General features: G+C 55.0%; 1 protein-coding gene across 1 annotated transcript in view; it reads right to left on the bottom strand.

Annotated features, from left to right (window-relative positions):
* The window catches only part of PLXNA1 (plexin A1), a 124,444-nt gene extending 101,434 nt beyond the window's left edge, over positions 1–23,010 (bottom strand). The window contains exons 1-3 of the mRNA XM_054162857.1: positions 22,699–23,010; positions 7,244–8,590; positions 940–1,122 (exon numbers count right to left, since the gene is read on the bottom strand). Of these exons, the coding sequence (XP_054018832.1) occupies positions 940–1,122; positions 7,244–8,446 (1,386 nt within the window). The 5' untranslated portion in view covers positions 8,447–8,590; positions 22,699–23,010. The remainder of the gene's footprint in view (positions 1–939; positions 1,123–7,243; positions 8,591–22,698) is intronic.
* Positions 23,011–25,144: the final 2,134 nt, after the last annotated feature.

Genomic DNA, 25,144 nt, shown 5'->3' with positions numbered 1-25,144 from the left:
AGAAGACCACCAGCATCCTGCTCCCCACCCCAGCACCCAACACATGCTGCACATGTTCCCCTCCTACCCCCTAAACACATTGCTAATAAGCAGGGCCACAAGCAGGCCAAAGGGAACAGAGACAGAGCAAGTGGAATGTGTAGGGACTATCATCCACCACTGCACCCTCCTCCTGATTCCTGCCAGGGAATCTACATTGCCTCCTTCACGGTACCCTGACCAGCACAGATCAGGAGAAGCAGCAAAACTGCAGCATGCTGTGGCCAGGACAGGTGCTGGAGCACCTTACAACTCACAAAGCAATAGGCCAAACCCCTCAGCCAAGACCTGGTCCTCTTGCCACTGGCAGAGACCATACCAGGACCTTTGCACCGTCTTCTCAGGTTGAAGATGCAGTTAATGCAAGCTGTGTTTAGGCAGGGCATGTACAGCTGTAATTACAGGCATGATGTTATGATAACAGGAAATCTGTGCCCTGTGGAGATGCAGGCAGAGAAAGGCACACACAGAGCTATTTGCTAATTGCCACCAACAAGCAACCTTTTGTGCCGTAGCAGGGTATGGGAAGAGGAGTCTCCTCCACCCCAAGGCTAGAGCCACCCAGCCCAGGCCAATAGCAAAGTAATTCATATCTGTCCAGACAGGGCCCAGCCCATGGCAGCTACAGGACAAAGCCACCTGCCCTGAGACACTACAGACCAGGCTCACACCCACCAGTGGCCAGTACTCAACTTCCCTAGGTTATAACCCTTCCAGAAGACGGAGCTTTTGTAAACTCGGCTGGCAAAGAGGAGCAGGAGGAAATGGCCTCTCACCGCCTCTTCGCATGGTACCCCCAACACACCAACTCATGCTATGCTGGAGGCACAGTCCCACCTGTACCCTCAAGGGACTAGCAAGGCAAGAAGTCCCCACCAGCATCACTGAAGGCTTCCCTACCTTTTTGATCCTGCCACTCCGTGTGCCCGCAAAGACGACAGTCTGTCCCCTGTAGTCGTAGGCGGCCACCGAGGTCATGCCATCTTCCTTGTCCACAAAGAGCGGGGTGCCCTCGATGGTGACGGTCCCACCCAGCGGCTGGTTGAAGTCCTGGCCGCAGAAATTGTCGTCGATCTGCAGCGGCTGTCGGAAGAAAACAGAGGAGAGATGATGAACTCTGTGCCAGCGACACGCCGGACCTCCTGGATGGCCACCAGCCATATCCCACTTCCACTTCATTGGCTGCAGCAGCTTCAGCAGCCCCATCCCTTGCCTGTCCTGTCCCAGGTGTCCCTCCTCACCAGCAGAGGGAAGGGATGAGCTGATGCCTCCCTAAAATTCCCTACCTGCTGTTGTAAGGTACTTGGGACATATCCAAGGTACACAGCCCCTCTCTGTAGCTGAACAAGCTCTGTAGACCAAGGCTCTTGGTCCTCTGCACCTTACAGGGCAGCACTTACAAATCCAGTGGGACCCAGAGCAGCAATACTGCTCCCCTTCTGTCATTGCCACTGACACTTCAGACGCATGGGATGCTGGCAGGAGCTCCTCAGCACACACACTTCCCCTCCTCACCCCAGCACACACACCTCTCCCAGCACCAGCTTCAACAAGAGAACAGCCTAGCAGCAAGGCAGGAAGGGCAGAATCCTGCACTCCAGACTTTCTCCAGAGACAAAACACTTCCCAGCCAAGACTAACGGGTCTGGGCTCCTGAAAGAACCTCACTTCACAGAGCAGAGCCTCCAGCAAGCACTACCCACCTGCCAGCCCAGTATCCACTCCTGCAGGAATGTCTCTGGGAAATCCCCACATTTTTCTCATGCTACCTTGTCCCAGACAAGGCGTTTGGCTCAGCCAGCTACCTCCTCGCTGCAGCACTCGCCCACGGGTCTGGGAGAAGCTTTTGCAAGCTCTGCCTGGGGAGAAGCCAAGGCAGAGCTGCACCAGGCCCTCTCTGTCCTTGGAGCTGCACTGCCAGGGACCTCTAGCAAGGTCAGTCCTGCCAATGGACAAGCCTCTGGCAATGGGCTCCCGCCAAATCCCCAAGCAGCAGCAAGCCTGGGTGCAGGAGGCTAGGGCAGCAAGGCAGGAATGGCCGATGGTGAGACAGCCTGCTCTAGCCATGGGATTTTTCCGCTTCACAAAGTTCCTTATGTAACTTTGAATGTAAAGGGGAGAGAGGTTTTTTGGCAAGCAGCAGCCTCCAAATGTATGCCAGTCCCCAAGGGGTTTTAAAATCCATACAGCATGTGCACGGAGCATATGGGAAAACGCTGAGCTGCCGAGCTCCACATACACAAGGGCAGTACATAGGCCCAGGATTCCGCTGGGCACTGCCTGGGAAGTGAGGGTCAGCTCAGACCATGCAGTAGTCATGCACAACGAAGAAGAAAAATGAGGAGGGAAAACATTGGAATGGGCTGCCTGGGGAGGTGGTGGAGTCGCCATCACTGGAGGTTTTTAGGAGAAGACTTGACAGGGTGCTTGGTGCCGTGGGTTAGTTGCTTGGGCGGTGTTGGATTGGTTGATGGGTTGGACGCGATGATCTTGAAGGTCTCTTCCAACCTGGTTTATTCTATGTATTCTATGTATTCTATGCTGGTTTTCTGTGCCCCAATGCAATGCACTGGCAGCCACAATGATTTCAGCCTCCTGCAGCCACAGTCCTCCTTGCCATGCTGGCCCCAAGGCCAGCAGTCCTGCTCCTGGCTGCTGTGGTGACTCAGTGCCATGCCAGCATTCCAGCAGGGAGGACCAGGAATGAGGCCAGCTGGTCACGTTCAGCCTCCCCAGGCAATGTGTGGATGCTGGCTGCTTCCTCAGTTACTCTGATTTGTTTGTGATGGGTGCCTGAGATAGCACACAGCCAAAGATCAGCTCCCTTCCCTGCCTGACCTTTGCTTGTCCTTCCTTCAACTGGGGGAACAACCACAGCCAGTTGTGAGAGATGTGGGGACTCCAAAACAGGAACACATGCCTGTGTAACCACAGAAAAAGACAGGAAGGGAGACTAGGATCTCTCCACCATTCCTCTGAATCCCAGCCTTGCAAGCAAAGTCTCCTATCCATCAGCCAGCACATGCACCGACCATCCTCCTCTGCATCACCTGGCTAAGGCATTTTAAAAGAGTAGATCCAAGAAAATTATCTTCCCAAACAGGGACAGAAGCAACATTCCAAAAGACACCCAGCTTCCATACCCCGGATTCTTCAGGCACTTTGCTGGGGGAAAAAAATCCACTCTCTGGCCCTGACAACTCCCCTATTCCAGTAAGGCATCTTCACCCAGCAGTAGCAGGCAAGTTAAAGGCAATGCCCTTAGGCTCTGGTAGCCCCTGGATGCAGTTTCTGCTCTCTCTGCACTCAGTCTACAGCTTCCCCAACCCCTCAGCTGCTGAATATGCAAGAGGAGAGATGTTTACCCTGTTTACTCCTCTCTGCTTTGTCTCAACAAACTCTGGGAAACGACAAATACAGCTGTGCTCCGGGACCGTGAGGAGCCCCCGCAGCCACCACTGCGATGCCGGCACCACCTCGATAAATAATTACGCCGACAATTAGCTCATTAACAGCAAACTGCCTCAGTAGGGAAGCGCAGGCAGGCGGCACGGGGAGGTCGGGCCAAGGGCAGCAGTACCAGGGTTACGGCACCCACCAGCATCCCCACTAGATACAGGCTGCAGGGAAAGGCGAGGTGGAGGGATGGAGGGACAGAAGGACAGAGGGACATCTGGCCCCTGGTCAGTGCCAGCAGTGACTGACACACACCACAGCCAGTCACAGGGACAGTGACCTTGCAGCATTTCAGCTTGCAGATGCTGGGATCTGCAGGGGGTGTCAAGCTCTGCCTGCTTTCCCATTTGCATGGGTGTTTGCAGGGACCACGGCCTCAGCCCATTGCACAGGGGAGGTAGTTTTCTTTCAATTCTTGCTTTTAATTTCGTTTTTATTTCAGTGCTTTCCTTTGGCACCCCTCTCAGCTGTCTCTGGCCCCCAAGATGCCCCAGGCCCCCACCTCCACAGCAGGACACCCTTCTCTCTCCCAGCATTAATGCGCCTCCCCAGAAAGGGTCAGGGAACTCGAATTTCCCAAGGGAAGTGTCCTGCAGGAGGGGGAAAGCAGTTCCACAGCACCAAGCGAGTGGGAGCGGGTGTCTCCTTGACATGCTTTGTCTCATTGCCTTCTTCAAGCCCACTTACGAAAGCAATGAGGGAGCAGACAGCAGAGGCAAGGCTCACACCACTCAGCATTATTAATTAGCCAGGAATTCACCAGTTAATACCATTACAGGCTCACCTCATCCCCCTGTGCCCACCCAGGGGCTGCAATGGAGGATGAGGACAACAAACAGCCAGGGAGGGGGTTGCAGGAGGCAGGTACCAAGTGCCAGGCTGGGATGCCAGGATCTTTTACACCTTAATTGCTTCCCAGAAATAATCCAAATGTGGTACAGTTCATTAACACCTGAATTCTCTGTCTGCCACCAGAAAAGGATTTGGCTTATCCTGTCCCAGTTTGGGACAGTTTGTCCCCAGCCATTGCCCTCTGCCAGCAGGCTGGGCAGCAAGCCCCACACCAAAGACTCAAAACTAATCTTCTCCTTGGGGCAGCCCACGGAAAGCTGCTGCTGGTGTCCTGCCAGCTCCCAGAACTGGCTCTGCCTGCACTGACAGCCCAAGGGGTCAAGGACTTCAGAAATTCCAGCATGCTCTCTGCTGCATCATCTTCACTCCAGCTCCAACTCTCTGCCCTTTCTCACCCCTGCTACATCAGACTATTGTCCCTCCATTTTGGGTACGGGTACCCTGGACAGATGTACTGAGCACATCTGGCCATGGGCAAGCAGACCTCCAGCCTCTGCACTGCACAGGGGAAGCGAAGAGCTGGGCTACACAACACCAAATCCCTCTTCAGTGGAACACCATGACTGCAAAACCTCTGGACAGGCTCAGGAACAATTTAAGCAGCAGGGCTGGTGCAGGAGAACAGACCAGATGGTCCTGCAAGGTGTGTGCACAGTTCTGAGTGTACCAGTATGAGGGGTCTCACTTCCAAGACAGCTCCACTCCCCTTCGCACTGCCAGATCACTGGATCCCAAAATGGAAGAGAGAGAAGCAGGAGATAGGAATTTGGTCTGCTCGCCAGTTAAGAGAGCAACCACTAACATCTCCTGAGCTGGCTGCCAAGCCTGGCAGCCTCTTCTCCTGGCTCCAGCACCAGCTGCCCTGCAGCACTGGGAGATGAGCATCCCTTGGTCCCATGCTGCTCAAGGTCTGGCAGTGGGGTGTCAGCAAAGCCTTCTCCAGCAAGGATCGGCTTCAACCCCTTGCCATCACAAATAAGTGGAGCAAGAGAGCTCCTGGGATATCTTCCATATGGATAGAGTGTAAATCCCAAACAACTACTGACTTGAGCAATTACATTCTGCCTCCTTAAAAATGAAAAAAAAAAACCCACAACATGCTCTCTATTTTCTGGCCAGCTCTCACCAACAAGATCCATCACTGCCATGCCCCATCCCAGAGGTGGCTGCATGTAGGGGCATAGAGATTCCTGCCAGAAAGGTTACATGCTCCACAGGGTCTGGTTTGACTTGCACTCAGCAGGGTAAGGGGCTGAGGGCTTGACTCACAATCCAATCATGCCTTGCCCTGCTCTGCTTGGCAGCTGGAGCAGGACAGGGACAGAAAACACCACCTGACTGCCCTGGGGGAGGGTGGCACTCCCCAACACAACCCATCTGAAAGCAGGAGCCACCCCATCGTGCCACACATCCACTCCACATGAACCACATCTGCAGGACCCAAAGAGCACCTTGAAATTCACCTATTTGCATGGGCTGGCACCAGGTAGTAAATCTGGGACTCTCTTAGCATGAAACCACCCCCAAAGTACACAGGGGTAGACACCCCCCCCCGGCTTCCCAAAGCTAGGGTGCACGGTGCTGCCAAGGGGCACTAGGAGAGAAGAGCCAGGAGTGTAGGAGGAAGCAGCAAGCATCTCCTCCACCGCAGCCAGCAGCTGCGTGACCCAACAGGCAGCAGTGTAACGATTTCATCATTTTCCAGCAGAATTGAATTAGTTCAAAGCCAAAATCTGATTTGCGAGCCCAGCGCTCTTGACAGCAAACCCTTTACTTTGTCAGGCAGCTGTTAGCTGTCTCCTTCAGAGCTGTGGGGAGGATGGTGGGAGGGAAGGCAGGGCCGCTCCACAGGGACACCCTACCCACCTGCTTCCACCACCAGGCACCCAAAAGACTGCTTGAGCTGGGGGCTCGGTGATGGGTGCTGAGCACCAGCAAGCAGGACAAGATGGGCAATAGCAGGAGTGTCAAGACTTCCACCAGGCTCTCCCAAGCACACACACTTGCACCCCAAAACCTCTCTCTGCCAGGTATCTGACCCTGCCTGGGGACTATTCAGCCCAGCTTGGTGATGCCCAGTGTAAGACCTCCCCATAATGCAGACCCACAGCCTCTCTGTGACTGCTCATGGTTTACAATATTGCCTGGAAAAAATTCCAGCAATAGTAACAGTTTGTCTGGAAAACAAACCAAGAGAGCCAAGTAAGGAGATCCCCTGCACCCCACTCTGAGAGCAGCTGAGTCACAAGCAGGGGCTGTACACATCCATATGAGCACCAGACACATCTCTGGGGACAGAATCACTCCTCTGTAACTCTCAGCACTCATCTCTCACACCTCTGGATGACAGATTGCGCTGGCCATGCTCAAAACCCATGTCATTGATGGCACCTTGTGCTCAGGACCACCAGCCTCTCAACCTCTTTACGTCAGGCCTACGCTCCCTGTCTCCCACATCCCACTGCCCCAAACACCTTCTGCTCAGCCGCTGCCAAGCCCCAAGTGACAACGCTCGCAAATTCACACATGCCATCTGCAGGGGACTTCCCGGCAGAGCTGCAGCAGATGCCTGGAGGACTGGGCATCCTGTCCCCCAAGTCCAACTCACCAACCAGATCCACAAGGCAGGGGCACAGAAATAGGCACCTGCATTGGCACCAGGCCTCTTGCTTGTGGCTCTCCACAGGCACCAATACAACCCAAACCCAAATGGCTGTCCCACAATGAAGCCATGATGTTCATGAGGAATGTTACTGAGCAAGCTGAGCCCTAACAGTGCCAGTCTTCCCACCAGGAAAATACAGCTCAGGTAAGTTCCATCAGGAAGGGTTCAGCAAGAGAGCATTGCCAGGAAGCAGAAAAAGCCTGGCTTGGATAGAGACAAGTGGGAACTTACTGAGTTGATGCAGCCGAGCTCCTTATTCAAGAGCCAGGGCAGCGAGAGTTTCCCTTCCCCTCTGTAACATGACTGGATACGCTCCTTGATCTTATCCTTGATCTTCTTCAACGTGAAGAGGCAGAGCACAGACTCCTTGGGAGGCTTAACCCTGTTTTTCTGGCCCTGGGAGAAGATAGTGAAGAGGATATCCTCCCGCTCCGAGATGCCCAGGTACTTGGCCAAAGCCTTGCCAGGCTTGGTCAGGTAGGCGTCCTGGATGAGGCGGTACTCGATGCCGTCCTGCACACAGCCGATGGGGAACTCCACATAGGAGTAGAACTTGGGGTCATCCACGCAGAGGCGGACAATCTTGGAGGTGAAAAACTGCTCCCCGGTGGAGTCAGGTGAGGTGAGCTGGGTGTCCAGCTGCAGGGTCAAATAGTAAACAAACTGCTCGCTACTGAAGCTGTAGATGTAGTAGATGTCAAAGGTGGGGAACTTGGAGAGCGTATCCGAGGGGATCTTGAGCTGGGAGGACACAAACTCATCCTGATACACAAAGCCAAACATCTCTGCATTCTCCTCATTGGCCATCAGCTTGCGGCTGGAGAGGGTAGGGAAGTACTCCGACTTCCCATCAATGGGCGTCCCAATGAAGAGCTTGTTCTGCCCATTCAGCACCTCAATGATGACCCCAGACATGGTGCCTGACTCATTGACACTGGAGAGGTAGTGCTCCTTGCGGTGGTGGGGCTCACCCAGCTTGAAGAGGTCATCCAGCCGCAGGAACTGGCAAATACCTTGGGAGGCACTGCCACAGGCAATCAACCTGTTCCCCGAGTAGTCCACCAGCAGCAGTTTGTTCACATTGTTGGTGGTGACCAGCCCATGTGGGCAGGACTGAACACTGGGCGGAGGGTAACACTTCTCATTGTCCTCCACAGGCCCTGTCACGTGGGTCCGCAGGAGCGTGAGGTTATTGGAGAGCTTGTAGATCCGATTGACAGCCCCCACATAGACCTCCCCAGTTTTGTTGTGGACCACCAAGTGCGTCAAGCTCCAGTCTGAAACTGGGAAAGTCCTAAAGGGAGACTTGGGGCTGCCTTCCGCCAGCGGTAGCCAGGTGCTCCCCAAGAGCAGCAAGGTCCAAACATTGATGGCCAAGTGGTGCTTGAACCAAAGGAGCCACATTGCAGCAGCCTCACATCCAGCCAAGGCCATACCCAAACCCAGCCACAAAATAAATAGAAACAAATCCAAACTAAAGGGATGAGGGAGGGAGGAGGAGCTAACAGGGCACAGTCTCCTCTGCTTCCACTGTTCTCAGCGTTCAGGACATCGTGGGCACAGCCATTCTGGTCAGCCCTAGAGAGAGAGAAAGACAAGAGCAGGGTTAGGAGAATTGACTTCACAGTATCAAGCTTGTTCCATTCACCCAGCAGAGACTCTGCTGCTTCACACTTTACCAGCAAGCAGCCTTACAAAACACACAGACACACCCCCACCTTCTACCCCAGAGGAAGATAGTGTGCAGGGACTAATGGAGCCTACAAGATGCCAAGGACAACTCCACCCAGTTGCACATTGCTGCACACAGCATATCCCTATCAAGGAGCTGCCATGCCCCTGGTCTCACCATCCAAGCCCCCAACCACCAGCCAGTGGCTGCCTCCAAGGGGCACCACCCTGCCCTCACCCCCATCCAAACCTCCTTGGAAAGAGCAGAAGCTGCTTTTGAGCACACTTACAGCTGCTGGCTGGACCCCACTGGAACAGCCAACATCCTTGCAGTGCACTCTGGCACACCTACCACAGACAAACATCTCAGTGTGGTGTAACTGGCCCTGACCTGCTTTTAAGACTACCAGCAGCACCAAAGTGTTAGCCATGGATGCCTGCTAACAAGCCTTGAGATGAGACCCTCAGCTTGTTGCCCCTGCCCTGCTCCATGGTGGCACTGGCAGTAGGTTAAAAACAAAACAACAAACACTAACATTTTGCAGCAAGCACAGCCCAAGCCCCTACACAAGAGGATCTTGAAAGCACCTTTTAAAGGAGCTGGGAGAACTGAGAGCCTTGGCATGCTGCCTGCCGCCCCTGCCACCTGCCTGTCTGACAAAGCCCAGGAGGCCCGTGGGCAGCAGCAAGTAGGCAGAGCAAGGAGAAGCACATCCTTCTGGCATTTATATCCATTAAGAAATTCAGGGACAACCATTAGGCAGTTGGCTTAAGAGGCTCCAAAGGGACAAGGGGGCACACAAAGAGAGGATGGAGAGCTCTGCATGCTGCTGTGCCATGACTGGAGCCCACCACATGGAGCAGAAAAGCAGCAGGGAGCCAGCCAAAAACTCCACATCAGCATGACCTTTGCATCCCCACAATACAAAGGGGAGATGGCCACAGATAGCCAATGCAGACAGGTCTGCCCTTCATGTCTGCTCAACAGGCAGGAGTGCTGCTGGGCTAACAAGGGGTTGTGCAAACCCCACTGCCAGCACACAGCCCATCCCACCAACACAGAATCCCAGCATGGAGGGTGTTGAAAAGCACCTTTGAAGATCACCCAGTACAGCAGCCCTGCTAAAGCAGGGTCACCCAGAGCAGGTCGCCTGGGACCGCATCCAGGAAGGTTTGGAATCTCTCCAGAGAAAGAGACTCCACAACCTCTCTGGGCAGCCTGTTCCAGGGCTCTGGATGGGTCATCATCACAACCTAACAACCCAGGAAGGGATTGTCACTCCCAAGGTCCATAGCCGGGACGTAAGCTCAGCCCTCAGCTCCCCACCCCACCCACCACAGATAAGCTGCTCCAAAAACGTGGGAGGAGGAGAGACTCCCTCTCCTTATTGCCCATCTCTGACTCATCCTGGGATAACCTGCGGGAGGATCCCCACTGGGGAGTGGCAGGGGTAGGAAATATTGCCCGCGGTGACTGTGCAGCTCTGGCAGTGACTGCACAGCTCTGCCGGCATCCCAGCCTGGGCAGGGCAGGATGCTGGCATCAGAGGGCAGCTGGCTGCACACATCGTAACAGCAGGGCTGCGTGGGGCCCATCAGCCAGGCCCTATGCAAACCTCGGCAGGGCTGCACCATCACCAGGTGAGCAGCTGAGCCATATGGGTACCCCAGCATCCCATATAGCATCCTTCAATTCCACTGCCTGCTTCCCAAGCCACAGAGCCAGCCAGGAAGAGGCCTGAGAGGAAAGATCCTTTCCCCTCTTCTCCTGCTCCCAATGAGCACAAAAACCCCAGTCACCTCCGCAGCCGTGTCAGGCTGCTGGCCTCCCAATAGTTTGGGCAAAGCTTCCACACCACTTCCAAAACCTCCCCATGTATCTGCCAACTCCACCAGCTCTCCCCTGCCCATGTGCTCACCGCCCTGCTCTCTTCCATCCCCCAAAAAATTCACCTCCAAGACAACAGCCAACAGGGCAACAGCTTACAAGCAACACTGTGACCAAAGCCGGGTGCGCCACAAACCTCTGTGAGTGTGGAGACAACCAAAGTATGAAGCAACCATCCGTAGAAATGATCCCCATGGTCCTAATCCCCCATTCCTACCGCCCTTTCAATATTGGAAGCCATATATCAAGGAGCACAGAGTCACAGCACTGCTGGGACGAGCACACTCCCAAGGGACAGCTACACTGCCCAGCACCGTCATTTTTAAGAGCTTGTCAGTAAAAGCCTAACCACAACCGCCCCAGATCAGAGCTGATTAGGCCCAAACCACACCATGGTGTGATACAAAGCAGCACCGTCGGCACTACCCCACCAGTTACCTCCAAAAGCCACCGGCCTGGCAGCAGCGGGCAGCGCGGTTTCCTGCCAGCTTGCCAGAGGGAAGTTTCCCACCCCAAGAAACCAGCATGTGTCTCACCAAGCTGCCCTGAACTGCCAGTAGACCAAGCTGAGCCCCTCCAGGAACAGCACAGTCAGCTGGCTCATAAGGAGACCACCACTGACATGAAACTCACGTGCCAGCAGAATGCCACGGAGAGCAGTGGGGAACGGTGGAGGCAAAAGCAGGAGCGTGGTGAAGCACGGGGATGCCAGCAGGAGCATCGCCCTGTCAGAACAGGCAAGCAGAACTGGAAAGTCACTTTCTCGGTGCATTTCTATGATTCATTGCTTCTATTTCAGGGAGTGGGAGAGATAGAGGTCAGGCTGCTGCCACAAAGCATGGCTAGAAAGCCCAACAGGAGATTCCCAAATTAACACAGGGAACTACCACTCAAGAGCTGGAATGAGAGCAAAGCAAGGCAGAGCTGGGACAAGCTGAAAAGTGATACTGCAGAGCTCCTCCGAGACTTCTGCTCCTAAATATACCTCAGCAGCAACATCTCGTCCTAGTGACCTGACAGCAGTAGTGGTGTTGTCCAGTCCTGCTTAAAACCATCAGTAGCAACGACCAAAGGCAAGGTAGGAATGATTGGTTTGTCTGCTTTCTTGAGGATTAACTGAGTTGGGTTCCTGAGACCTGGACTGATTTAAAGCTGGGTTCCAGCCCAGAGTTGGGCAGACAGCCCTGTGCCAGAGCACAAGCGCCTGCACAGCCCCAGCTCCCTGTCCTCGGGAGCAGCCTGGGAAGGGTGGTGCAGGGGCCAAAGGGCATTTCCCTCCTGTCACACCCCTACAGAGAGGTCACGGTACAGCTAACTGCAGGGCAGCTCCTCAGCTGGAACATGCTTTAAACCACGCAGCACTCACACTCCATGGGGCTGCACTCAAGTAGCATCTCACCTCAGGGAGGACCTCAGCCCAGGACCACCATGAGAATGTCACCAGGAAGAGACCTGCACTGCACCTACCAACACCACAGTCCAAAAACACAGGAAAACCCCAAGCAGACACCCTGGAGCCAAGCCCAGCCCTGAAACAGGCTGCAATAAAATAATACAGCCCAGCCTGGATGCCAACTGGGAGAGCAAGACCAAAGCTACTCCGCACTGCACTGGCTGGGCAGCAAGTGATGGAGCACAGGCTCACCCTGCACCTCACCAGCGGTGAGACAGCACCATTTCCCACGCACACGAATGTGTATATATAAATACACAGAGAGAGGGAGAGCAGGAAACCTGCCACCAGACACAAAGCCAGCAAAGCAATGCTGCAAGGCTGCAAGCACCAAATTCACCCTAGCCCCTTTCTTCCCACGCTGGAAAGGACATTTGCTCACAGTCTGACCTCAAAAGTGGCCACTGAGCTGGTCACAGCTGCTGCATGACCTGGATAGGGTTGCCTGCCTGTCCTTGGCCAACATTCATCCACCCCAGCTTCAAAAGAGGCTTTCATCAAAAAGCTATTGATGTGTCCCATGCTGATAAAGAGGTGGCAAGGGGCTGCAGAATTCATGCCCCAAGGCTGCAAGCTTCCTGGTCTCACAGCATGGCCAAAAATCTGGGTTTGGGATGGGAGATCACACTTTGGGAAAATAATCATCATTTCTGATAGCACAAGGCGGGAATACCGGGATGAAAAAAACTAACCTTAAAAGGCAAAGACTGGACATAGCATAAGGACCAGCTCTCTACTCATCCAGAGCACTGACAGATGCCAAGTCAGCATGGATGGATAGGCTACAAAGCAGCAGCCCCCAAGGGAACAGCCAAAGACAGGGTTTAAACATGCCAGCAAGCTCAGGGGTGTGCACCTGGCACCCACAGACCTACTTGGTGTCCCCAGACCCACACCACTAAGACCACAGCAGGCACACATGGCCACTGGTGCTGTCTGCCACCATGTGACACCCCAAGAGGAGCCCCACACAGTTGCTGGGGTCCTAAGCAGGTCTGCATCCCAGAGAAGGCATTGTTTGTCTTGGAGAAGCTGCTCCCAAGCAGTGGGATGAGGCTGCAAACAGCCCCAAGAGCTTTACAACCCTGCACTTTGCAAAGGAGGCTGGAAGAGTGAAGCAGTGGAACTGAAATCCCCCATATAACCAAGCCCTGAAAGGCAAAATGGCATCTAATGGGTCTTTACCTCCAATCTCTCCAAGTCACTTGCTGCTCTCAGATGCAAGAAGGGACCAGCTCCATTTTCAAACACCGAAGCTGTTGAGCTGCCAGTAATCAGCAAAGGGGAGAGAGGGAAGATGGGGAGGTTTTCTGAGGGAAAGAAAAATCCACATGCCACAGGAGAGTCAGCCTCACCTCTGCCTGGGAAAAGCCTTCCAACAATGAGGGGAGGCTGGTTGTGGACTGCTGCACTACATATGCAATAGGCAACAGGACTAGCCTTTAACTCTTTCCTTCACTGCACACAGGCTTTAAAAACTATTTGGCTGGGGTCTCTCCCTAGCAAGAGAGTTAAATCATTACAAATCTTATCCCTGGCTCAAACCACACCCTGATGAAATCAACAGCAAGCTTTGAAGCTGCCCCACTCCAATCTCTATACTATCATCAGCACCCAAAATATCTTTAGTATCTTCAGTTTCTTCCTAGGCTATTGCCAGCCCTTCCCCCCTGCAGGCAGGGGCTAAGGCCACTACAGTGCACATGGGCAGAGCTGCTTCCCTCCTGCCCTGCAAGGAATTCAACCTCTTCTGTCCTAAGAAACATGACAAGGAAAAGCAGCCATCTACTACCCATGGGATTCAAGGAGAAGCTTGACCCTCAGCAAAAAGGGGCATAAAAGAACAAGCAGCAAGGAAATTAAATAGCATTTCTCAAGCATGCAATTCTCCAGTCCTCTGCAAGAAGTCACATCATGCCAAGCAAAACAGCTCTGGAGCCACCACGTGCTCTCACCATCGAGAGACTGCATGCTGCCCTGTAGAGAGTTGCTCCCAAATGGGCTCACGTGCATTTCCAAGATGGAAACACAAGCTTCCCCCAACCACAACATCCCAAGGCAGTGAGCCACACAACAGTCTCAGTAGGTCCTGCCAGGACTGCTCATCCCTGACACAGAAACCAGGCATGCACTGACTTTAAACATGCTCCCCAGCTCTATTCACCTATGATGAAAATACAAGTCCCTTCCCTTATTCTCATAACTCACCTGAGTATCAAAGTCCCTGTATGGACCCTATAAGGGCTGTCAAAGGGCTTTCTATATGCAGTCTACAGGCCGGATGTGTGCTTTGCAGGACGAAAGCACAACCCAGCCTTCCCTGGAGCTCCCGCAGCCAAGGGAGACCTGGATCGACTGATGCCTGGGATAGAGACCAATGTACCAACCTTGGCTTTGCCCATACACTCCAGACCCTGGTTCTCACATCCCATCAGTCCATTGTCCCATGCATACGTTCAAAAAAAACCAGTCCCATTGGAGGAGGTCACCCTGGCCCAGCCTGGACCTGCAGGCACTCGGAAGACTGCCCATAAGACAGGTGTCCCAGAAGCCAGCAGAGAAGTCTAACCAGATGTCCTATGGCCACCAGCATCATTCCCTTGTCTGATATCACTCCAAGTGGCACAAACATTGTTCCTCAATCCCAAACCCGCTGTTCCATATCCTTCACCTGGCTAGGATAGCCACAGACACATGCTGATGTCCTGACCCTCCCCAGGTCAATGCACCTCTTCCAGCCCAGCTGGGTTTTCCCCTCTGACACATGTGCACATCTCCACACCTCCTACCTCCACTGTGCTTCCCCCAAATCTCAGAGGGAGCTCCTGCTTTGCCACAAAGCACTGCAGCAGAAGAATTCCCAGTTCTGGACTCCCTCTGCTCCCAGCAAAGAGAGGTCGCTCTGGGGCTGCTTTAATCCCAGCTGAGCTGAAATTCCCATGCTTCCGCCCAGCCCCGCGCTAACACCAGCGCTCCTGCCATCACGTGGCAAGCTGAGCACAACTGCTGCCAGAGTTAGGTAGGTCTGATTAAGACAGAGCACAATACTTGTCCAAATGAGTCTTCCCCAACTAAATCCCAAGCCATGTTTGTCTCCTCTTCCCACCAACCTCTCCTCCTTCCCTTTCTGCCGTCTTGAGCACCACTGCTGGAATCGGCCCAGCTCCTGGCTCCACTTCCCCTGCACATGTCCCAGCTCAGCATGACCCTACATTTTATTTGCCCAAGGTGGAGCTGACTCAAGAGCAGCAAGAAAGCCAGAGAACTGGTGAAGCTTCACTCAGCAGTGGAACAGGCAGAGAAGGGAAAGAGCCCAAAAGCCTCCCCACAGCAACACCACCACAGAGGAAACTGCACTGAGAGACTAATGGGGGCTTCATTCACAGCACAACAGACTTAGGCCAGCACTGTGCACACCACAGCAGGGGCTGTGCCTGCAATCTGCTCTCCTGCTGGCATCACCACCCTCACCAGCAGCACCAGTACAGCCCCCCACTCTAGCACACCTCCACACCAGCAGCAAGGGACTCTTACCCAACAGATCTGGGAGTATGCCCCAACTAACAAGGGCAGAGCAAACCTCAAAGCATGGGTGTAGTACTGCCCAGAGCTGCTGGCCAAGAGCAAGGCTGCTTCTCTCCCTGCAGATCCCAATTGCAGCCCCAAGCCACGCTGGACACAGGCACGCTGCTGCAGTCTGATGCTGCGGGCACAAGGGGCTGAGACCCCAACAGGCATTAGCATAATGGATCTGCTCATTTGCCTCAAAAACCAGAGGAGGTGGCTGCCTGCCTGTGCTGGGCTGGCCAAGCGCCTCTGCCAAAAATCCACTTTCCACTAATGAAGGTGGTTGGATGGTAGCTCCAGCGAGCGCCAGCACCCCACAGAAGGCCAGGGAGCTGTGCAAGGCACACCCAGCGAGCCAAAAGACATCCTGCTGGGAGTCCCAGTGCAAGCTGATGCGTGCCCTGCCATGGGCACATCCCTCCCTCCCGCACCCAGGCTGGCACGAGGCGGTGCGGAGCAGGACCTTTCCCGCGGGCGCCAGCAGCCCCGCGGGCACCGCCGCCGTGCCGCTGATAAGGAATGGCGTGCGCTGGTGGAAGCCAGGCCCACCAGTGGCAGCACAGGCTCGGCGGCACAGGCTCTCCTTCGGAAGCAACGCTGCCTTCCTGCCTTCCTCCTCCCCCATTTCTTCCCGATGACATCAGCCTGAAAAACAGGTTCGTGACTTCAGAAGGACTCATCAGGCCGATCCTGGTCTCCCCAGAGAGGGAAGAGCCCCCCATGACTCTGGAAAGGATGTAGCCATCCAGGAGCCAGAGCAGGCAGGGACCCTGCTGGCATATCAGCACTCCTAGGAATACAAACCACCAAGGAGAGGATGAGGGTGGAGGGAATGAAACTCTGGGAAACTGATTTTAAATGTTTTATAGAGGCCTTGGCAGCTCTAAGCCTGAGCTTGGGCTCATGCCCTGGTTCTGCCTGTGCTTAGGTACGGGGCAGCTCGACCCACCCAACTCCTGGTTCTCTCCAGCTCCCAGAGACTAAAAGCAAGTCCTCAGGCTGACCAGAATGACAAGACAGGACTTAACACCACCTAGCAAAGCCTTCCAGGAGCCACAGGGCTGGACCTGGACCAGCAGGGAACATGATTCTGCGAAACATCCTGCCCACAGGCCAAACTCCAGGATTATTTTTAAATTCCTCTCAAAATATTTTTGGGGTTTCCTCTTCCCCTGTTGAAACTAACAGTCTGCACAGGAAGAGCAAAGCAGCCGCCCGTACACAGAGCACAGCCACACGCACGCAGCAAACAACTCCCTGCCAGTACAATTACCTGCGATGCTATCGCGGCTCTGGCAGGGTCGGCACTCGCAGAAGGAAACGTGGCATTCACATTGTGTCATCCAAAGCATGAGACCATCCTTCCTCCTACCCTGCCCAGAAGGTCAGCCACCAGCAGCACCCACTCACACCCACACGACATTCATAGCAGGGGGTAGCAGCCCCTGAGCACAGGGCAGCATCACATGGAGATTTCTTGCCCCTGCACAGACACCAACAGGAATCTGCCGCTCCTCTCACCGGGGAATTCCTTCTGCAAGAACGGTTTGACACACAAGCAGTTGCTTAACTAAGCACGTAAAGCAAAGGGACTCACAGGGCTGCTACAATGACGTCGAGGTTTGCATGGATGGGGGTAGTGTCAGTTGTCTCTGGGGCTCAGTCCCCTGCAATAGCAGAGAATGAGGCTCCAAACACAACCGGCACAACCCTGGAGGGACTGGGAGCATCCCGAGAGGTCGAGAACCCCAACTGACTTCCTAGCAATGACGGGAAGCCAGCCCTGCTCCTAACCCCTCACACACTGGACTGCAGCTCGGCTCCACCAAACTCCCAAAAAAGCATGAAGCTCTCAACGTTGATCAATTCAAAACACTCGTGCAATTAGCAAGATTTTTTTTTCCCTTCGCCCTCCAGTATAATTATATACATTTTAATGCAATTACCACCCCTGTATTTTGTACATTAAACAGTAGGCAACCGAAGGAAGAGAGAGGCTTTATTTTTCTTGGCTTCGCCTTCCTGAAAATAATAGCATGTTGCAAAACAGCTCCAGCAGAAGGGCTTATCTTCAGCAGAGAAAGAGGGGGGGCAGATGGAAAATAGGAAGAGGGAAGGAGGGATCTCCTGAAAAGGAAGCGGGGATTGCAGTGCCCCTCCGTAATGCCCTCACCCTCCAGCCCCTACACATACCTACACCTGGAAACAGTCCTCAATACCAAGGGCAGCCTCAGAAACAGCCTCAGCCTCCGCTCTCCACCATCGACAGAAAGGAAAACTAAATCAAGCAAATGGTCATCGGTTACTCAACCCCAAAGCCGGGGTCATTAGCCGGATTAAAGCTCTCAAGCTCCGGCCAGCAGCTTGGATAGCAAAGTGCAGCTAAACTGCCCAAATTGGATTACTACCACTCCTGGGTCTCTGTGCCAAGTTGGCCAGCGGATTGTTGGACACTCGAGACAGGCACCAAGCCCCAGGGCTGACTGCAGGCAGCTGGGAGGACAGATGGGGAGGAGATGGTCCCCACAAAGCGAATCCCCCAGAGCCATGCAGCCCATCCCCAGCACCCCTGCCATGCTCTCACCCCAGGCACTTTCTCCAGCAAAATCCCTCACGAGCTCAGCTCAAGAAGCAAAGAGGATATCGTGTCACGGCTCACACCAGGCCCCAGATCAACCCCAGTAATAACAAATCTCCTCTGTGGTTCAGGCAGCTCACAAGGCTCTTGGCTCCTGGGCACAGGCCAGCACACAGCAGCTCACAGGGCAGACAGGACTCAACAGACCAACACACTCTACATCATAGGGACAGTGCAGATACCCAAACCAGTCCACCTTGTGCCATACAAGGAGACTTCAGTGAAGAAAGAAGCCAAAATGTTTGTGGAGTACAAGCCTGATGACCTGTATGTGGAGTTCTTCTCCAGACTCAAGCATCTCTGCACACCAGCAACAAGAAGCAAGATTGCCAAGCCTTGGCTAAAAGGAAAAGAAACTTTTAAATGTTTTTTATTTAGGGGTTTAAGTGGTGGCTTCCACCTGGAATAAAGGCTGGAGGCATCTGCGAATGCAGGATGCTCAGGAAAGCAAGGAAAACAAGGACACAGATCCATGCCCAGCTACACTATGCCAAGCGGGCAGGAAGATGTGCGTTTTGGCTACACAACACACAAACCATGACATCCCATGCCTGGCTCAGAAACCATCAAGATGTATTCATTAGCTGGAGCTTTCCTCCTTTGTGATGCACAAGTTTGCTCAAACTCAGCTTCCAAACATAACTGGAGAACCATGTGGGGATATCTTACTTGGCTTCCAGTACTGCCATTCCTGGCCAGGAGTAAGAGGGGCATGGCTGAGGCAATGGGTCAGAGCACACATATTCTCAACACGTACCAGCTATCTGTAGTGGGATGCTCCCCACAACTGCCCAGAACAAGTCATGGGCTACAGTCAGAGAAGTTGGATGTCTCCAGCCTGAAGCCAAACCAGCCACCCAAGCTCCGCTGGTGGCAAATGCTTGCTCCTCTCCACTTCACATGGAGACCTAGAATTCAACACCTTGCTGGGGAAAGGAGCCCAAACCCAGGACAAGTAAGGGACCACGGGCCACACTGAACCAAGCTCCTTATTGCTCACAATTCCCAGCCCTAGGGCTTTCCTACACATGCATGGCGTACCACTGGTCAAACACTAGCCAGGAGCCTCTCCGCCCACTGGTTTCTTCCACATAGCCCACAGGTATCTAATAACACAATTTGGAGGAGACATCAATGGGTCACAGAGGGCAGCAACCCAACACATACATTTCATCAGCCCAAGTCAATGCAAAATCTGAGTTTAGGTAGCAAGAACGGCATGTGGGCATGGGGGTGACCCATGCTGACCTTCCTATTGCTGCACAGAGGAATGGCAGCGCTTTTGCTGCCCTGTCTCTTCCAAAATCCACTTTCTTTCTGTTGTGGCAGGGTGCCAATAAACACGACTGATCCTCAAGTGTGGACATAAAAGACTGCAGCACTGAAACACCCTACACAGAGAGGCGGTCACAGCAAAGCCCCGCGGGACTCAGCAGAAGCCCGATGCTGCAGCTTTGCAGTGAGCTGGCAGTGCCTGCACAGCAGCACCAGGCGCTCCTGCTCGGAAATTCCCAGCTCAGGGCCAGGTCCGGCTCTCGCCGGAGGTTAGTGCTACAGTCAGGAGCATGGCAGGCAGCAACAAAGGCCCGGACTCGCGCTCAGCCTGGAGAATAACCACGTACAAGTTTCCTCCGTTAAGTCCGATCCCAGGGCCATATCCTTCCCTTTGTTCAACGGATGTCAAATGCATCGAACCCACCGAAATAAATTGCCTGGCGTGACATTTACACCCGGGGAGCGGGGCATGGCCGGCCGCGGCTGCTGCCGGCATGGAGGAGGGGAGGCAGCCCTGCCAGCACGCAGCAGCGCCGCTTTTATTACCCTCTTCCATCTCGGCTGCGCAAACCTCCGGCAAAACAGCGCTCGCCCGGAGCCGCCGGCATGGCTCTCGGCCCTGTTTTCGCTGGAGTTCAGAGGAGTTTGTTTATCTCTGGCAGAGCACTCTGCCTCCTCGCACGGGAAAAGGGCTTTGTGCTACAAAGAAGCACAAGGGCTCTTCTCCACGGTTCCCTGCACAGCCCGAGCATGCTGGAAGGCGATGCCTCTGCTCTGCTCCAAATCCGATGCATCTATTAAAAGAAAACAAGCCAAGAGGGGATAACTCTTGCCGGTGCTGCTATCGCCATGCTAACTAAAACCACGCCACCAAAACTTTATTCTTCAGGGTACCAGCTGCAGAACACCCAGCAGAGCCAGCTAGATCCCGGCACTGCCGCCCGGCAGCCCCCGGAGAAGCGGCACATCCAGGCTCACCGCTCGCAGAGAAGCGGCACTGGCAGCCAAAGCCACAGGCAGATGGGGAGCATCGGATCACACACAACATCGGGTATTTTGAATCCAAAGTTCCTTACCAGCCTTCCCTACAACCCCGTGCCGCCACACCGCTGCCAGCGCCGGCATCCACCAGCACCAGCAAGACTGCACCGCGGTGAGTGGATGGAGCGAAAACCTTCCACCCTTGCAGCCGCTTAAGAAATTATCTGTGCCCAGAGACTCCAGCCTCACTGCTCTTCCTTGGCTTCTCCACCTTTCCACCCTGCTCGGCCACCAGTGTCTTGAGAGACTGACATGGAGTCACTCATTTTACCCACTGAGTACATACAAAAGACCCTGAGATTGTTCAGGAAGCAATTAGCCGCTGCTCAGAGGAAAATGGTGTTTTCAAATGGATAACCTTTGATGTAGTCAATAGCCTCGGATCCTCTTTTTTTCTTTTTCTTTTTTTTTTTCTTGCAGCAGCACACAAAAGAAAAGAAAATCCAGCAAAGGCCAGTAATTCCCCCGACACAGCCCCCGCTCAGCAAAACGGGATTTCCTCGCAAGCCGGAGGAAAAGCAGCTTCGGAAAGGCAGCTCATCTGCCCAACTTTTCTCCCTTCCGCGTCCCAGAGCATACGAGAAGGATCATGAATATTCATCCCGCCATTAGCAGGTTCTGCTTTTGTTTTGTCCTCCCCAAAGCAGGAGGAAAGGGGGAGCTAACAAGTGAGGTTAATGCCTGTCTTTTCTTTCCCATCCATCTCCTCTTTAACCAGTGACCTTCATGTTAAGCCCTGTTTACACACCAGCCCCCTCCCCTGGCTCCCCCCACCCGGCGCTCGGCCAGGGGCAGGAGGAAGAATTTCCCTGCAAGGAGGACAAGGGAGAAGAAGGGATTTCAGGATTTATTTCAGCGTGCCACAAAGATTTTGCAAATCCCCCGCCGCTCGCACGCCGGAGCTGCCGAATGCGTTGGCAGGGCAGAAACGGGAAAGGGAGTGGGGTGAGGGACACTGAACACGCCGCCGGCTTTACTTTTCACCCTCCACGGTAATACTGGAGGCGATAGGGAGGTACGCGGGTATCGCAGCTCGGTTGGAGAGGTGGCCAAGCACTGCGCTGCCAAACTACGACACGATCACAATAGTAACGATGATGAGGAGGGCGCCGGCCGGCAGCCATCCCGCAGGGCGCCCTGCCTCGCCCGGCAAACCCAAGCATCTCAGCAGACATTATCCCCCGACATCCCTCTGCCGGCTGCTGGGAAGGGAAGCGGGGGGACAGCGGTGGCTCTGCGGGTTTCGGAGACAGCCCGGCCAGGATGCCGCGCCCCGCGCCCTGGCGGGATGCGGGTATGCAGGGACATAAAGCAGCGGGGACATGAGGCAGCAAGGATGCATGAATGGTAGGGAGGGTATGAACGTGGATGTGGGGCAGCGAGGACACGGGGATGGCAGAAAAGATGTGAGCGAAGAGACGGGGCAGCGCGATGCGCGGATCCGAGGATGCAGGGATCCGAGGCAGGGCGGATGCGGGGATCCGAGGCGGCGAGCCCAGAAAAGGCTGCGCCCCGCTCACGTCTCTAACGGTGCCGGACTCGGGTGGGCTCCTCGCGGTTCAGCACAGGGAAAGAGAACCCCGCCGAGACCCGGAGCAAGCGGACAGCAGCGCTGAAGGAGGGAGGCAGCCAGCCCCGCTGCTACGCCGGGCAGGGAGGTACCCCAGGTTCAGGCACCCCCGCGGGACCACTGGCCCCGGCCCGAGCAGCTCTGAACGGGAAGGTGGCACCCTGAACGGGTCGGTCGGTCCAGCCCGCACCTGCCCGGTCGCCGGCACCGCTCTGCGAAATGCAGGCGGGGCGTAGGGTGGATGAGGAGAAAGACTCGGTCCCCGGAGGGTTTTTGTCCTCCCTGCGGGAGGCGGTTCCCGCGGCCGCGCTCCCGGAGCCGCGGGGCGCAATGCGGGGCTGGCCCCGGGCGGCAGCAGCGCGGCCCCGGCCCAGCCCAGCCCAGCCCGGCCGCCGCGGCCCCTCCGCGCTCCCTCGAAAGGTCGCCGCTGCCCTGCCCGGGCCAGCCCCGCTTCGCCACCGCCCCCTCCGCGTGTTTTGAGGGCAATAAAGGCAAATCCGCGGGTTTTTAACGAACCAAACAATTGGGCATGTAAAGGCACGCGCCGCGCCCGCCGAGCGAAAGTTGTAACCGGGTTACTCACGGCTCCGGTCTCCGCTCGCCTCCGCCGTGCCAGCCATAATTGCATTCCACACCAAGCCGCCCGCCGGGCCGCCACCGCCTCCTTTTTCTTCTCTACCGCCGCCTCCTCCACGCCCGCCTCCTCCCGTTGCCGTTGTTGCCGCCGCCGCCCGGGGCTCCGCGCCCGCCTCACTCACGCCGCCGCTGCCGCCGCTGCCCCGCATGAATGGGACGGCGGCGCGGGGCCCCGACGGAACGCCGCCCGCCGCGCGCCCCCGCCGCCGCGCGCACGCGCACGCCCGCAACCGGAGAGGGAGGGGAGGCGGTGGCGCCCGCCGCCTCCAGGGGGCGCCAGAAGTGGGGAGGGAGGGGGACGGGACCGCCCCCCGCGGTCCCTTAAAAGGGCGACGCCTTGCGGGGAGTGGCTCTAAAAGCGGCCGGAAGGTGGTGGGGCCCGCAGCAGTGCCGAGCACCGAGAGTCCTCCTCTGCCTCACCCCTGAAGCCCACAGCAGTCCACAACACGGCTGCCTTCCCCAGGGCTGTCCATCCAACCTCTGACTGCTGGCATCCGCTGCGCCCAGAAATAAAATTACAAAGGGGAAAGTAACAATAAAAGCTGTTAACACTGTTAAAAGCTGTTAAAATCCAGCTGGGGGCTGAAGAGGTTGTATTTTTTTTACACTTAGTGTCAGCCCCTTTCACCATCTTCATTCCCCCACGCTTATGCTCTCTCTCTCGCTTCCCCCCTCCCCACGTGTAGGTACCCTGCCATCTCGCCTGTTCCCAGGACAGCACAGCCCTGTGAGGTTGGGAGAGGGCTTTTACAAAGGCAAATAGAAAGAACTCCAGTGCTTTTAACCGGGACCTACACTGGCTTCGTAAGCGACGTTTGGGATAGCAACGTCATGGAGCGGCTCTATGTGGACCTGCCCTCCAGGAGATGGAGCTGCAGACAGCCCCCACTGTGTGCTGCAGCTATGGTGGGGGATCACCTCTCCATGTCCAATCATGCCACATGGTTTGTTCATACAGGTTTTCCCGGGTGCAGCCAGACAGATCTTTATCCTTACCAAATCTCAGTGCTGGGACACACTTTGCCCTTAAGAGAAGGATGTGCCATTGGAGTTTGAGGATTGACGTTCTCTCCATGATGAAAAGCATGTGCTCACCTTCTGCAGGCACACATATGCAGACCTCCACCAGCATCCCAGCAGGTGTCTGTGGCTCCACACAGGTAAAAGCATAGACATAAGACCTTGTCCTGGCTGGTTGGAGGAACCTGACTCCTGAAGTCAGAGAAACAGGGAAGACACCTTCAGCAAGAGCAGCACAGAGCCCACTGTGGGAGAGGACACGAAAGGAAAACAAGAGGCTCCTGGTGACTCTCAAGCACCAGAACAAAGGAGAGGGGCCCTTGGAGGCTCAGGCAAGAGTAGGAAGGAGGATGGAGGGGAGAATAAACTATTTGTCTGAATACAACAGCAGAGGTGCTCTTCCATTCCTCAGTACTCACTCTTTGCTCAGAGCCCACCTGAGAACAAAAATGACATCCCTGCAACTCAGACAGCTGGTCCCTTCCAACACAAACAAGGGTTTTTCATCATTTATCACAGAGCGCCCTTGCCAGCATCCCTCTCCTGGAGGCCAGGAGGGGCTGGGAACAGGCACATTCCCCTGGGGAGGGAATGTCAGTGCCTGCAGTTCTCCCCTCTCTGGTTTGTGCACAGACACACATGGGGCCCAGACTTAAAAGCCTTTGAGACTGAAGAAAAGAAGAAAGCAGCAAAGTGGCTGGGGTTTGGATCGCTTCCCCCAAGCTGAAAGAAACGCTTCACCTTTTTTTTCCTTCCTCCTTCCTCCAAGAGACTAAATTTAGTGAATTCCTTTCACATTAAAATTTGTCAGGTATTCACATCCAAAGAGGCTTCTGCTCAGGTCTCTCAGGGGAATTACAAGACAGCAAAACCTCTTAAACATATAAAGAAGAACGGAGAGATATTCAGGCAAGCTCCCAACACTGCTTTTAAATTCATTCTCTCCAAGGGCTGGTGCATGGGCACCTTGGTCCCACAGCTGCCATCTCCTGCTGCACAGGCAAGTGGAGAGGGATTAATCCTTCCTCCTCAGGGTAGGACCAAGGGATGCAGCAGCACCAACCCTGGGGCCACTGCCGCTGTTCCCATGTTCCCCTGCTCAGAAGCAGTGGGAAGGAAACTGGAGTAATTTATTTTGGCTGAAAGATCCATCCAGCAACGAGGGAAACCAAGGTGGTGGAGCTAAGAAAGGAGTGTCCTGGCTGTGGGCACACTGCCAGCCCTGTCCTGAACTGCCAAGGAGGGTCCAGCCCCCAGAGAGGGTGATAAAACGACAGCAAGAAAACCCAAGCATTCCCCGTGCCAGAAGCTCAACATGGGGTCAGGAGAGACCTGGCAGGGAAGCGCCCCGCGATGGGAGGCAGCCGTAGGCT

The sequence above is a fragment of the Dryobates pubescens genome, chromosome 1 (genome assembly GCF_014839835.1).
Source record: "Dryobates pubescens isolate bDryPub1 chromosome 1, bDryPub1.pri, whole genome shotgun sequence".
Taxonomy (NCBI): Eukaryota; Metazoa; Chordata; class Aves; order Piciformes; family Picidae; genus Dryobates; species Dryobates pubescens.
This window is presented reverse-complemented; position numbering and strand designations above follow the sequence as displayed.